A 15,323-nucleotide genomic window follows, 5' to 3' on the forward strand; every position below is an offset into this window, starting at 1 on the left:
TTCACGTAACCCAAATACTGATTAAAAGTTTAGAAAATTAGCGCAATTAGGAATGTCTTCTTCGTGAGGTTATCGGGTGAGACAAAAAATTCTGATACCATGAAATGGATTATGAGCTTCTTAACCTTTAACTATTGCGTCTTTTGAGCTTGATAATTTTGTAAATGAGGAAATGAAATTCAGCCACTTTTTAATCATTGAGAAATTCGAGAAATTTTTTTAAAAAAGTATTTGGTTTCTGTCAAAAGAAGAGTAGAAAAAAATTTAGGATGAAATGAAATAGTTGTTCTTATTGAAATACAGTAAAACATCAATAGACTTTTGTACAAATAACAATTATATATGGGGATTGGGGATCAGACAAAAACCTCTTAAAAGAGGAAGGGTGACGCAAGTCCTTTACGTACAAAAGTTTTGATATCAGAAAGGGTGACGCTCAAGGCTCCGATACGCAAAAATTTAACTCTAACACTAATTCTTTATATTAAAAAAATTGCATCACAAATGGCAGATAATTTCGGTTCTATTTCTGAAATAATTCTACTTTCGACTATACGAGAATTCAGTTTTCTCTTTTTTTAATTCCACACGTAATTCCATCGATGCCAATTTGTTGTTTAAGTGAAAGCACGAAACCACCGTCTTTGTAATATTCGGTGTCAGTCGCCATCGTTTACAAAATTGGACGAATTCTGTCATGTCTTTAGTCAAGACTTCGTTTAATTTGCTGAACGAGTTGTGTTGATATGCATAGGACATGTCGTCAGCATACAAGAATTTTCTTGAGATGGAAGATGGTAGATCGTGGATATATAGATTGCATAGGAGGCACGATAACACAGAGCCTTGGGCCAATCCATTGTTGAGCTTTCTAAAACGACTGGTTTGATCATTCAGTAAGATTTGGAATAATCTGTCACTGAGCATATTGGCTATTATATCAATGAACCGAAGACATGGCACTGCTTTGATCAGTTTGTACAAAAGCCTATTTTTCCACACGGTGTCATATGGAGCTGTTAGGTCAATGAAAACAACACCGGTTTTCAGTCTGTTCTGGAACTCAGATTCAATGTGATTGGTGAGAGTCAAAACTTGTTCTGCACAGCTACGTTTGGAACGAAAGCCAGCTTGTTCATCGGGAAACAGGTTATCTATTGCCGTGACGATTCGATTGTAAAGCAGTCGTTCGAACAGTTTGAGTGTGACAGATAGTAGAGCTATCGGCCTGTAGCTTTCTGGCTTGTCGTCCGGTTTCCCCGGGTTCAGCGATGATTTTTGTCTTTTTAAAATGCGAAGTCTGAAGAATTTACACTCACTCGAAAGCTGTGGTGCAATCTGAACAGATTGAGAACTGGACATGCTCTACAAATGGAAGCTCGTCAACAGCCCCAGCTGTCCTTGTGGTCACAATCGACAAACAATGAAACATTTGCTAATGGACTGTCCGATCCACAAGTACACTGGACCAACAACCGATTTTCTCGACGTGAATGATCAAGCTTTACGTTGCCTAGCCGAACTAGATCTGTGATTCAATCTATATTTTTTATGTCTTTTTTTTGTATAACTTCTGACTTCACTTTAAAGTTATTGTGCAATAAGTGTTAAACCATACGCTAAATAAACTTGGTCACATCTTATCGATGTGGTATGCCCTTGACTATTGTGAATATAGAATTTCGTTAAATTTGTAAATAAGTAAATGAAATGGGAGGATTAAGAATTTTGAGTCTTTAATTTGGCTTTGTCTACATTTAATTTGTATAATTAAGTGTTATGCAAGTTATATATTAATACAAGGAATATCGGCTGTTTCGGCTTTAAACCATTTGCATAAATTGTTCGCATCATCGTTATTTTCAGGGTTGCACTAATAAGGGAAACAATTAGATTGTGTTAGGAATCTGGCTATGATCAAGAAGGCTTTTAGAATGAATTGAATCAAAGGAGACGGTTATGAGACGAGGTTAGAAGAAAAAAGGAGAATAAAAAGGATTGTTGAACAAGAAGTTCAGGGGACAGCATCCCCAAGTGAATTGTTTCCATTTTGTGTAGTGAATAGTTGTGACAAGTGGCGCAGTTGGTAAAAACAATCTCAGTAGAGATTGTAGCTCCAGTTCTTGGTCTCATATAGTGGTTTAGTGATCAAAACAAACGACGAAACATTTGGTTGGCTCGACATACGTGTGGTCGGCTCGATGTACATTTGGTTGGCTTGACAATGGTTTGCAGTACGAATAGTCCGAAATGCGGGTTGCAATCGCTGAGAAAGTCAAAATCGTTGTGTGCTACATTGAACGTTCAGACAAGCAAAGGCATAGGTGGTCCGAGTCAAGACGAATTGGGTGGTCCGAGTCAAGACGAATTGGGTGGTGAGTAATGGTGCAGTTGATGGGAAGGTCTGGGTAAGGAAGCTAGTGACGGGTATTTAAGTTAACTAGTTATTTGTTAAAATGGCGATTAGTAGTAAATGCAGCGATGATTGTCGCAAATACAATTTTTCATTACGATTTTTTCACAAGTTTATATTAGCTTATGTAAACTTGTGGTTTGTTGGCGTGAATAATTTTATTTTAAGCGTGATTCGGGAGTGGTGTAGCCATGGGTTATACTGGGGGTCGTTTGATTGTAGATGAAGTTGAGGAAGTTAGCGGAAGGCGAGATATAAGAGCTGCAGCTTTTTGAGGACGAAGTTAGTTAAAGAAGCTGAAGTTAGTTAAAGACAGAAAAAAGGAAGAACGGAAATTGTTTTAGGCGTAATGAGAAGCTGAAGTTGGTTGAAGGCTAAAATAAACTGCTGAAGTTGCTAAGAGAGAAAGAAAGTTCTGAAGTTGCTTGAAGGATAAGAAAAAAGGTTGGTTTACGATGAAGTAGAGTCCAGATACACGAAACAAAGTCCAGACAATACAAGTGCTTGAAGTCGCAATGCTGTATCATTGATATCAAAAGACGAATGCCTTCATATTTGCCCCAGGTACTTCACGCCGCCATACAAGAATCAACATAAATTCGTGGAAAATAAAACGTAGTACAGTTTGTCATGGACAAGGTTATAGTCCAGTCGATTGTGAACTTCAGTTGGAGGTGAACCAAGGTATATTTCAGTTGGTTGTGGAAACCGTATGATGCAATCGGTTGAATAGAAAGATACATTCGAATACAAGGTTCAATAACACGAAGAAACGCTACAACTACTTCATAAAGAAAAGGTCTGTTGACAAAGTAAAGTCAGTTTGTTGTGTAAAAGTCCAAAGAGTCCAGTTGCTGTGAATGAAGTATAATTATTGGTTGGTTAAGACATCAGTTAGTGGACAAATGTGGCCGTTGGATAGAACCAGTATCCATTTTCGATGGTGATAAAGTGTAGAGGTAAGATATTTGCTGGGGATGTGTCCGGAGTCAGCTCACCCGAGTGTGGATTGGGCACAGGCAGTATTTATCTTTCAAGAAACCTTGAAATTTGTCAAATTAATCCGTTGGTTGTGCAGTAGTCACACATAGTTCCCGTTGGTTGTGCAGTAGTCACAAATCGTTGGCCCGTTGGTTGTGCAGTAGTCACACATCGTTGTGCCGTTGGTTGTGCAGTAGACACAAATCGTTGATCCGTCGATTGTGCAGTAGTCACAAATCGTTGGCCCGTTGGTTGGGCAGTAGACACAAATCGTTGGTCCGTTGGTTGTGCAGTAGTCACACATCGTTGGCCCGTTGGTTGTGCAGTAGTCACAAATCGTTGGCCCGTTGGTTGTGCAGTAGTCACACATCGTTGTTCCGTTGGTTGTGCAGTAGACACAAATCGTTGATCCGTTGATTGTGCAGTAGTCACAAATCGTTGGCCCGTTGGTTGTGCAGTAGTCACACATCGTTGTTCCGTTGGTTGTGCAGTAGTCACACATCTTTGGTCCGTTGGTTGTGCAGTAGTCACACATCGTTGACCCGTTGGTTGTGCAGTAGTCACACATAGTTCCCGTTGGTTGTGCAGTAGTCACAAATCGTTGGCCCGTTGTTTGTGCAGTAGTCACACATCGTTGTTCCGTTGGTTGTGCAGTAGACACAAATCGTTGATCCGTTGATTGTGCAGTAGTCACAAATCGTTGGCCCGTTGATTGTGCAGTAGTCACACATCGTTGTTCCGTTGGTTGTGCAGTAGACACAAATCGTTGATCCGTTGATTGTGCAGTAGTCACAAATCGTTGGCCCGTTGGTTGTGCAGTAGACACAAATCGTTGGCCCGTTGGTTGTGCAGTAGTCACACATCGTTGGCCCGTTGGTCAGTCACAAACCGTTGATTGTGCAGCAGTCATAAATCGTTAATCCGTTGGTTGTGCAGTAGTCACACATCGTTGGTCCGTTTGTTGTGCAGTAGTCACACATCGTTGGCCCGTTGGTTGTGCAGTAGACACAAATAAGATTCACCCACAAATCAGTGTTTGGCTGAAGCCAGACAGTTCATCAAAAGGTCAAACATTCGAAGAAGAAGAAAGTGAAGAAATTTCTGTGAAAAAAATGGTTCACCAAATTGGTTTGGTCAGTGGCAATCTGACAGCATCCAATGATGACAGGAAAATGGTTCATCAAGATTGGTTTAGTCAATGGTCATCTGGTGAAGACATCCAGTTAAAGAACGTACAACTTGACGTGTAGACTGTTCAAACAAAGGCAAAGCATATTGGCTCAGTCGCACATGCTGGTGGCATTATTGGTTGACCTTAATAATGATAACATTATTTAAGGTCAAGGTGGGAGTATGTTAGGAATCTGGCTATGATCAAGAAGGCTTTTAGAATGAATTGAATCAAAGGAGACGGTTATGAGACGAGGTTAGAAGAAAAAAGGAGAATAAAAAGGATTGTTGAACAAGAAGTTCAGGGGACAGCATCCCCAAGTGAATTGTTTCCATTTTGTGTAGTGAATAGTTGTATATTCTATTATCATTAGAATTACCCATATCAATGTGCCACTTAAGCAATTCAGTTTGTTTTTTCCATTAAATTCAATAACTGAAGCTCGTTTTATAGCAATTGGTGTGAACGCGGTACATGAAAAGAGTTCTGCTGTGGTGCCCCACAACGTAATTATTATTTCCTCTTTTGTGTGGTCTGTTAAAACCAGGTCGCGAAAAATTATTCCTTTTTTATTGTTTTGAAGACCATGATCTTTCACTAAGATTCCAATAACATCTTTAACAAAATTCATATTTGTAAGCTTTGTAATAAATTTGGCTTTAAGATTAGTTTATGAGTTACCAATTTTTTTGTTTTTTTCAATGTTTTGGACGTCATTGAGCTTTATGAAAGAAAATTTAATTTGTCGTCAGTTGTTTCGTCTATTTTTGTGTTTGTGTTTATTCTAATTTGGAGAGAATTCCCTGTTCCACTAGGGTATTCTTGGTCTTTTTTATATACGTTAAAATTTTGAATACTGTACAATTTGTTGACCTATGAAATTTTTCATTTTATAAATATAAATTCATGTTTGGGACAAAATACTTGTAAGTTCGACATTTCTTGTGATGTGCTGTGTTTGCCGAAAGTAACAAATGCAATTTCTCCGGTTTCATCCATTCCATGAAATGTTAAAATCGGGCCTACAGTTGTTTCTCTCACTTTGCTCTTATAAGTTAGTCGTATTTTCATGGTAATTTTCACGCTAATTATTTAAATTTTGTTTGAATATTGCATGTATTAAAGAAACAAAGTATTACTATTTTCCTTCATTTAAATCCGAAATTTTTATGAAGTTTTTGAGCGATGTATCGACAGGTTCTCCTGGTTTATTTATTTTATGCCAAAAACTGAATTCTTGTTTTTCTTCCGTTTGTGTTGTATCATTAGATACTTTCGATGTTGATGGTAGGTTTTTGTTAATGTTTTGTTCCATTTGTACGGAATTTTTTTTAGCGTTAACATTTGATTCTTGGATGTTTGTTTCCGGAATTTTTTCCTTTTTAATCTTTTTAGATGTTTGTTCTTGTGTTAAATGTTCACTGTTACGTTTTGACATTGTGAAAAGGAAAAATTTTAAAAATATAAATTCTTTGTGGAAATATTTCTGAACTAATATTTATACACGAAGGTGTGCTTTGTTTTTTTCGTTTAAATAAATTAGAAATGTCATTTAGTATAAATCTACTACTTCATGCACGTTACTATGGTTGAACCTGGCGCATTAGCGATGTCTTTTCAAAATGAAATTTTACATTTTGTTTTTTATGGAACATTAAATGTGCAGACTATGGATTACTAATTTAACAATATCATATAGAGAGCATATATTTAATTTGAAATATATATATACATTTGGTTAGGGTTTAATGAAATTATCGGATATCTTAAAGTTTCAATTAAACGTATATCTGTGTCAATATAAGAACAGTGAATTTGTGTTTATTGCATCGCATCGGCTAGAATATATCAACATCAAACATGGTGTTTCTGAGTATTATATTAAACAATATTTCGTTCAATTATTCCATTGATAATATTTCATTATTATTTATCTCGTTGCGATCGTATTTTGGGTAATATATACGAGTGTATAACGCTGAAAATATGTTCCAGTATCACAATATACTTATTATTTTCTTGTTATTAATCGTGTGAACATGTAGATACTATTATTTTTGCATTACACTTTTTTTGATTGCGGAGTCATTTAATGATATGATTGAATTGATTGAAATTATATATTATGATTTAATTATAATTTTGGTTTTGTGAAATAGTTACTTTGTAATATTTCGAATTTTGTAAACAATATATTTTTATGAATGTTTTCGTCTTCGTTACAATTATAGAATTTTCCATAGTCGGCATTATACGAATATTATCTTCGTCAATATTTTCATTGTGTTCCAAGTTGTCTATTTCCTGATTTCCATTTTCCATGTTTTCAGGAAACTGATACAAGAAATTATTAGTCGATACTGAGAAATCTTATTTAAATTTGATTTACAAATCTTGTGAATCACTTTTGGTAATATAAGGTTTTTTTGATTTAAGTAAATGTAGTATGTAAATGTTCCTATGTTTTTGCATGAATAATTTTGACTGTTTGTTAATCAAAAGTATAAGTAATTGTACCAATTCATCTTTCGTTTCATTGTTAGGGAATGTAATATTGTATCGTGTTTACGTTTTTGGTTTTAACTTAATATAGGATTAGTTATATAATTGTATAAGATATAGTTATGAAGTAAGCTTTTGATATTCAAGATTTTGTTTTATCTGTCAGATTAAATAAACTTTGTATTTCGGGTTCTTATAGACGTTTATTTTTTCGCTGTTTATCACAATATGAATATTTTGCGAAATTGTATGTTTTGTAATGAACTTTTATTCAATGGTGCTTGTGTTTCATCAAAATGTGTCAATCTAACGAAGGAACTAAAATATTCTATTATTTTGAACAAATTTGCTAAAGCTGCAGACCATATAAATTTCATCGAAGAAATAAACAGAATATGTGAAGACATTGTTAATATCGAACATTTTATGTTACCAATAATTATTTTAAATCCTTTGAGTGAATTTGATAATCAATATCATAAAATCGATTCTATTGCAGTAGAATATATTAAAAATTGTGATGGTGTTAATTCAAAATCAGTTGTTCCTATAGACTCTATTGGAGATTATAATTGTTTATATTCATCGATTAAATTGTTAGTACCGCAATATGATATTTCAACACCGGAATTACGTGTTCGTACAATCGTTGAACTAATGTTGAACTTTGACTATTATAATGAAAAATATTTGTATGTCTTGGGTGAATTATCATCGAGTGTTAAGGATATCACTTTTATGAATCGTTTTTCGGATGGTTTTGAAATTGCTGCGTTGTCATCAATTTTCAATTGGGAAATAAGAATTTTTTGTCCGAATTTGGGACACACCGGAAGTATGAATAAAATGGACAAAATATTTAAACCGCGAACGTATCAGTATGGCGAAATCTATAACATTCAATTGTTGTGGTCTCATGTGTTACCAATTGAAAAATCTGTTACGATTACTAATGATGGATTAACTTTGTGGTCACCAAATCATTTTGTTCCATTGGTTAACATGAAACAAATTTCAGAGGTAAAAATTTAGTATATGTTTCCATGTGTATATATAGTACGAAGTATATATATTGTTATTTGTATATAGATTAATGTCACCTTGGAACCAAAATATGGTTTCAACTTCAGAATTCGTGGATAGAAAAACCAAAAATCGTTTAAGAAAACGGCGTCAACGGGCGAATGCAAGTGTAGATCAAACAGAAACACGAAAAGTTAAAGACGTTATGCGTAAAAGAAAACGAATTCTTGAGGAAAGTGAGTCTGAAAAGAAGCTACGTTTGAATCATGATGCAAAACGAAAACGTTTACACAGAGTTAACGAAACTGTTAGTGAACGTATGGAAAGATTGAAAAAGTATAAAGACAACATTAGATACAAATACTGCAATTTGGAAGAAGATTACGAATGGCCGAAACCAATTTCATCTCAAGTTAAAACGAAGTGTCTATCAAATTTTGTAAAGTTAATGTCTGCAGCGGCGTTAAGACAAAGTACTTGTTCTTTATGCAATAGAACTGATTTTGATAGTACATTCACGAAAAAAAAGTTTGGAGAAATCGTATCACGGCATTTGTTGGAATTTCCCGATAATTTGTGTCATTTAATTCGTTCAATTTCTGGTTTGCATTACAATTGTTCTGAATCAGGGTTTACAAATAACATTGTCGAAGATCATTCAAGTAATTATTATACATTTTAATTTGACTTTACATGTTGAATGAATTAATAAATTGAAAAAATTTAGATTGTAAATATTAATTGAAATTGGGGTCAATCAAATAATCTGTAATTAATTTCATGTAGGTGTACCGGAAGTTGTTAAGTGTATTAACGAAGAAATGGATTTACCAAATTGTGATGTTAATAGAAACTATAAAGAACAACCAGAAAATAAACAAAAAGGCAAAAAAAATTTCTTGGTTTTTTAATATTTTCGTTTAATGAATTTTTACTTTAGGAATTAAGCAGCTTGGATGTTCATATTTCTTGTACAAAAACATTCTTATGTATAAAAATGGTATTGATTCGGGAAATTTTGTTATGAACGACGAAACAATTTGCAAAATATGCTCAAATTGCTGTAAATCTTTATTGAAGAAGAAACCGACGATTCCCGAATTTTCACCATCTAATCATTGTTTTATCGGAGATGTCCCTTTGAAACTTCAAAATTTAACAATTCCGGAAGAGCAATTGATTTCGTTATATCGTCATAATAGGTTTGTTGTAAAAATTAACTCCAGAACTTTTGATTCTTCAACAAAACAAGCAAAAATTAGAGGAAATGTGATCGTATTCCAACAAAATATGGGAAGCATAGCCAAAGTGTTACCTTTAAATGAGGACTCTTTATGTGATATAATTAAAATTGTTTTTGTGGGTTCTAATCCACCAAGTCGTGTTGAAACAAAAAAATTATTAACTGTGAGACGATGTAAAATTTTAAATGCTCTAAAATTCCTAATTTCAAATAATGATTTATATAAAGACATTACGATTTCACACGAAAATATTGCAAAACTTCCTTTGGATGATGTACCAAATTCTGTGTGGAACACAATGGATTGTATTGCGCCAGAAACTGAAATAGATGAGAACGAGAGGCTGGGATGTGAAACCGAAAATCTTGTTTTGACGGAGGAAAGTGCCAAGGTTAAAGCAAGTTCTAATTCTGATATTTCTGATAAAACAATTTACTCTTTGAATACAAGTTCTGTTGTTGATATTGATGGTAACGAAGTAACTATTAATGATATAAATGAACATTTATTGCAAACATTACCTAATAATAATGGAAGTGATTTAAAAACTGAATTTAAACATACTAATCGTTCATATTATATGGTTCCGAGGAGTGAACAACCAGTTTTACAATTTGGGAATGAAAAGTTATTGACGGGCCTTTTCCCAACTTTGTTTCCATATGGTGTTGGTAGTCCGGATTGTAATAATAGAAGTGTTAAAACATGTTATAAACGACATATACAATATTTACTGAGTTACCATGATAAACGGTTCGAGGAACATTCAAGTTTCATATTTGTTGTGTTTAATATTTTACAAAGACGAAATGCATGTTATAAAGCTAAATTGATGATGAAACAACCATATTCACGTTCATATTCTGAAGAAATTTCTAAAGTAAAATCGAAAGACATTGAAAAAGTATTAAAATCAATCACAAATAAAAAACATTTGTCTGTTGACTTGGATGTGTGTGAATTCATTTTCGATTTTGTCTAATTTCTGTGCCAACTTTTACGGCTTTGGTGTTTTTATTTTGCTGTAATGTTTAAATGGTGAAATTATTTTAAAGGTTTTATTAACGAAGTCAAAGTGTTGTTCTCGTAGGTCATTTTCTCTTTGATCAATAAAGTCGTTCTCGCCTCATTGTGCGATATCAACAATTGTGTTATTTCCTTTGTTATTTAACATGTGCTTCGTGGCGTCGGTTTACGGATTAACAATCGACTCTACCAGAAGCTAATGCTAAATTACGTGCTCGATTAATGTACGAAAATGACACATTGCCGTATGGCATCTGGCAGTCAATTTTAGTGCAGGTAAGGTACAAACGCTTCGGGTTCTCATTTGACACCCCAAAACCACATAGCAAATTTTTACAAATTTGCTGTGGTACAATCCCAAGATACAGAAACTATCTTGTACTCCAAAATGACCGCGAGGTTTAACAGATCTATTGATTGATACGTTGTATGGATGTCAAGGGATATGACGAAATACGAATCATTCAAACGCTACAACCTGCAACGCCAGAACGAGTTCAGTCACATGGTGGCATGGCGATTTATACGAAGAGGCAACTCATGGCCTATGGTGATTAGACACTTGCTATTACCTAAAACTAATAGCCGTAACCGTAACAAAGTCGGAAATATCAAAAAACCCAACATTCGCTTTCTCCATAAAAGAAACCATATCGACATAATGTCAATAGTAGAAAGAGCTACAACATGACAATGTTGATAGCGCCATCTTTGGGAAAATGTACAGGTCAATTAGTGATGGTTGTGGTATTCGCATACCACCCACGGCTTGGAGAATTCACAACGTATGGGACGTTAACACACGGTCGATTTGTGAACAATCTAAGTCGGGAGAGATATGATGTAAAATCACAGTCCATATGATCAAGAGACTTGTACAATAGCACAACAGGCCCATCTGAGGCTTAGGTGCTGGGCTTACACCCTCCCATCTAATCTAATCTAATCTAATCTGACTTGGATGAGGGGGTACAAAAATAAATAAAACAAATCAAAACCGTAGGTGGCAATGTTCCAGGGAGTGTTCAATCACGATCATTATTAAGAAATAAAATACATGCAATGGTTTATTCAAAGGGATTACCATCTATATTTATCACAATTAATCCTGCGGATACGTACAGCCCTGTTGCTTTGTATTTTGCTGGAGTTGATTTGGATTTGGCTAATATCATTGAAAAAACATTCCCAGAAGCATATAGCAGAGCTCAGACAATCGCTTCACATCCTGCTGCAACCGCGAAATATTTCAATTATTTGATTGAATCTATCCTGCGTACTTTAATCAAGGGTGGTATACTTGGACCATGTGATGGTTATTTCGGTACAGTTGAAAGTCAAGGAAGGGGAAGTCTACATTTGCACATGTTGATTTGGCTTGCTCATAAATTAAGACCTTCCGACATTCATACCTTAATTCAAGATTCAACATTTCGTGAAAATTTATTGCGATATTTGGAAGACATAATAAGAGAATCACCATACCAATTCAATAATTCTAACGATAATGTAGATGAAGTTAACGAAATGAATTATGAAGACAATACTAATGTTACTGAAGGTTAGAATTTGTATAAATTAAATTTTTTACGTTTTTTTTAAATTTAACATTTTATTTTCTAAAGAAAGCGTATCGGAAAATGAATTACCTGCAGTTTGTATGCTCACCCCTAACCCCGAAAATGTTAACTATGAAGACGTATTTACTCGCGATGTATTTAGATTGGTTAATGAATCAAATTATCATCGTAATAATCCAAGTTGCTACAAATACGCCAAATTTAGCGACAAGAAACCTAACTGTAGAATGCGTTTTCCACGAACAATAGTGAAGGAATCAACAATTGATTTAGAAACGGGTGAATTACGATTGAAACGAGGACATGAATGGATTAATAATTATAATCCATTTGTTATATCTGCTTGTCGTTGCAATATGGACATAAAATATATTTTTAATGGAAAGGATGCCAAAGCTATCTGTTATTATATTACGGTTTATGTTACGAAAAGCCATCTATCATTTTACGATATTTGCTCTTTAGTTCTGAAAGGAGTCAAAACATTTGAAGAAAATTATGAAAATAAAGGTTAGGAAAATATTTAATTCATTTACAATGTTTGCGCATGTTATTTTTCAATCGACGTTTATGTAGATGAATCCCATGATATTATGGAGCGGTCTCGAAGAATGATATTAAGGTGCTACAATACAATTGCGACAAAGTCAGAGTTATCTGGTGTACAGGTTGCAAGTTACTTAATGAATCATGGAGACCATTATACGGATAGTGGTTTCATCAATCTTTTTTTGATCGGAGTAGAACGTTTCATTCAAAGTAAATTGAATCCTGCACGTCAATTGAACGAAGGTAAATTTAATGTTTAGGAATTCAATTATTGTAAGTTAAATTCGGATCTTTTCAAATTGGTTTCAGAAAACAAATTGGAACGAAATGAAGCGTTTCGTTTCAATGCACTTTCTGAAATGAGTTATATATTTTGTATAATGATGATTCAAGTTTACGTTATTCATATGTTTTTTCTAATATATCATTATTATACAATTTTTTATTGCTTTCACTTTAACGCCAAGTTTAAGGGTATACATAAAAAATTATTTGAATTTCACGAACGTTTCATTAGATTTTGTTTTCCCTAGAGTCGAAAGTGGGCTATTACACACCTAGGGAAAACAATAGAATTGATTTAAGTTTCAAATGCATGTAATAGCTATTTACATGACAAGGGATAAAAAGTTAAAAAGTAGAGTTTTCGTGTGAATTTTGTTGAATCGAGGCGAAGCCTAGGTCAATAAATACACGAAAACGAGACTTTTCATTTTTATCCCGAGTTTTGTAATGGATTTAACATGCTGAAAGAAGTACTTGAAACATGAAAAGTACGGTTTTCGACGCATGTAGCATGTAAAATTTATTACAAAACTCGGGATATAAAATGAAAAGTCATGTATTCGTGTTATGGTTGACGTCGGTTTGCCTCAGAAATTTCACATGAAAACTTAATTTTTCAACTTTTATCCCTTGTTAATGTAAAATAATGGAAAATTATCAAAATTTTATTTTAATAGATTCTATGGATAGTGTAAACTTGGAAAATCTTGAGCTAGTAAACAACGAAAACGATGAAAATCAAAATCATTTAAATGAAAACGACGAAGAATTTGAACTTGAGACTGAACATAACGGAGTTAATTTTGTTTTGGTTAATCAACGTATTGATTACCAATTTCGACCAAAAGAATTGAACGAAATTTGTTTATATGAGTTTGTGGAAAAATATCGGAAAAAACATAGGAAAGAAAATGATGAACAATATATTCAAGATTCACAATCTATAACGTTATGTCCATTGAAACCTGGCAAGCCCTTACAACCGAGATTTGAATTCATTGAGCAACATCCACAATTCGCTACTCATATTATAGTGGAACGTTTATCATTTGTCATTCCTGTATTAATTGGTCCTCAAATTCCTAGGAAGAACCGAGAAATGACGCAAGAAAGATATTGCAGATCGATTTTAACTTTATTCAAACCATGGCGTACGTTCGAGGATTTATGTTATTGTAATGAAACTTGGATCTGTGCTTTTCAAAGACAAGAGCAACTTCTTCGTTACACCGATGTTATTAAAAACATTGAATTACTACATGAATGTAAAGAACAGCGAAATGACCACCTAATTCAAGTTATCGAACAGTTGGATATTGAAACTTTTGAAACACCATTGCACACCCGAAACGACAGTGAATCTGAAGATGACCAAAATGATCATTTACATTCGTTAGACATATATGAATCACTTAAATCATCCGTTGATTTGAAAAATGAATTGTATAAGGAATCTGCCATGAACGCTTTAACATTAACGAAACGTTTTGAAACATGTAGGCGTAAGTAGACGAGTACCCACTTTTAAACAACTTTTTCTATTTTTTTCCCACGCTAGAAATACACACGTGTTATATGTAATAAAATGGTCACGTGTCAGACACGTGATAAATTGTTTTATGAATAGTGTTCACGTGACCAACAAAAACCACCGCACGTGTTCTATCAATAAAATGTTCACGTGGCGAATTATGAGTGTGTGTGTGTGACACGTGTTAATGCAAAATTTTCGCACGGTTTTCTATTAGATGTATGAGTGGTAGGGACGTTTCGTTCAAGATAAAAGAGGGTTAAATGCAGTATTTTGATTGGATGAACCCCCTCCTTTCTGGAGTTTTCATGAAGTGTTTTATTGAATGATCTCTAGCATATTGATTGAGTCAGTGACCTCGTTATCGTCATTTATTGAACCTCAAAACGTTCACGTGTATCATACACGTGCGTGACACGTGTCAATGCAAAATTTTCGCACTTGGACGTTAGTATTGGATGAGGAGCAGGAGGAGTGGTTGAGGAGCAGGAGGAGTGGTTGAGAAGCAGGAGGAGTGGATGAGGAGCAGGAGGAGTGGATGAGGAGCAGGAGGAGTTAATGAGGAGTGGATGAGGAGCAGTAGGAGTGGATGAGGAGCAGGAGGAGCAGGAAAAGTTAATGAGGAGTGGATGAGGAGCAGTAGGAAGGGATGAGGAGCAGGAGGAGTGGATGAGGAGTAGGAGGAGTGGATGAGGAGCAATAGGAGTGAATAAGGAGCAGAAGGAGTGGATGAGGAGCAAGAGGAGCAGGAGGAGTGAATGAGGAGCAGGATGAGTGGATGAGGAGCAGAAGGAGTTAATGAGGAGTGGATGAGGAGCAGGAGGAGGAGCAGTAGGAGTTAATGAGGAGCAGGAGGAGTGAATGAGGAGCAGTAGGAGTGGATGAGGAGCAGGAGGAGGAGCAGTAGGAGTTAATGAGGAGCAGGAGGAGTGAATGAGGAGCAGTAGGAGTGGATGAGGAGCAGGAGGAGTGGATGAGGAGCAGGAGAATTGGATGAGGAGTAAGAGGAGTTGGAGTG

At 34.9% G+C, this 15,323-nt stretch overlaps 1 protein-coding gene across 1 annotated transcript; it reads right to left on the minus strand.

The window, feature by feature from the left end:
- Positions 1–3,954: 3,954 nt before the first annotated feature.
- Positions 3,955–4,257, minus strand: LOC119072126 (protein SSUH2 homolog). The gene has a single exon (XM_037177267.1). It carries the CDS (start codon positions 4,255–4,257, stop codon positions 3,955–3,957), a length of 303 nt encoding a protein of 100 aa, XP_037033162.1.
- Positions 4,258–15,323: the final 11,066 nt, after the last annotated feature.

Source organism: Bradysia coprophila (genome assembly GCF_014529535.1).
Source record: "Bradysia coprophila strain Holo2 chromosome IV unlocalized genomic scaffold, BU_Bcop_v1 contig_81, whole genome shotgun sequence".
Taxonomy (NCBI): Eukaryota; Metazoa; Arthropoda; class Insecta; order Diptera; family Sciaridae; genus Bradysia; species Bradysia coprophila.

Excerpts from the sequence above, each read along its gene's own strand:
- LOC119072126 (XM_037177267.1), bottom strand. The coding sequence starts at position 4,257 with ATGTGTGACTACTGCACAACCAACGGGCCAACGATTTGTGTCTACTGC.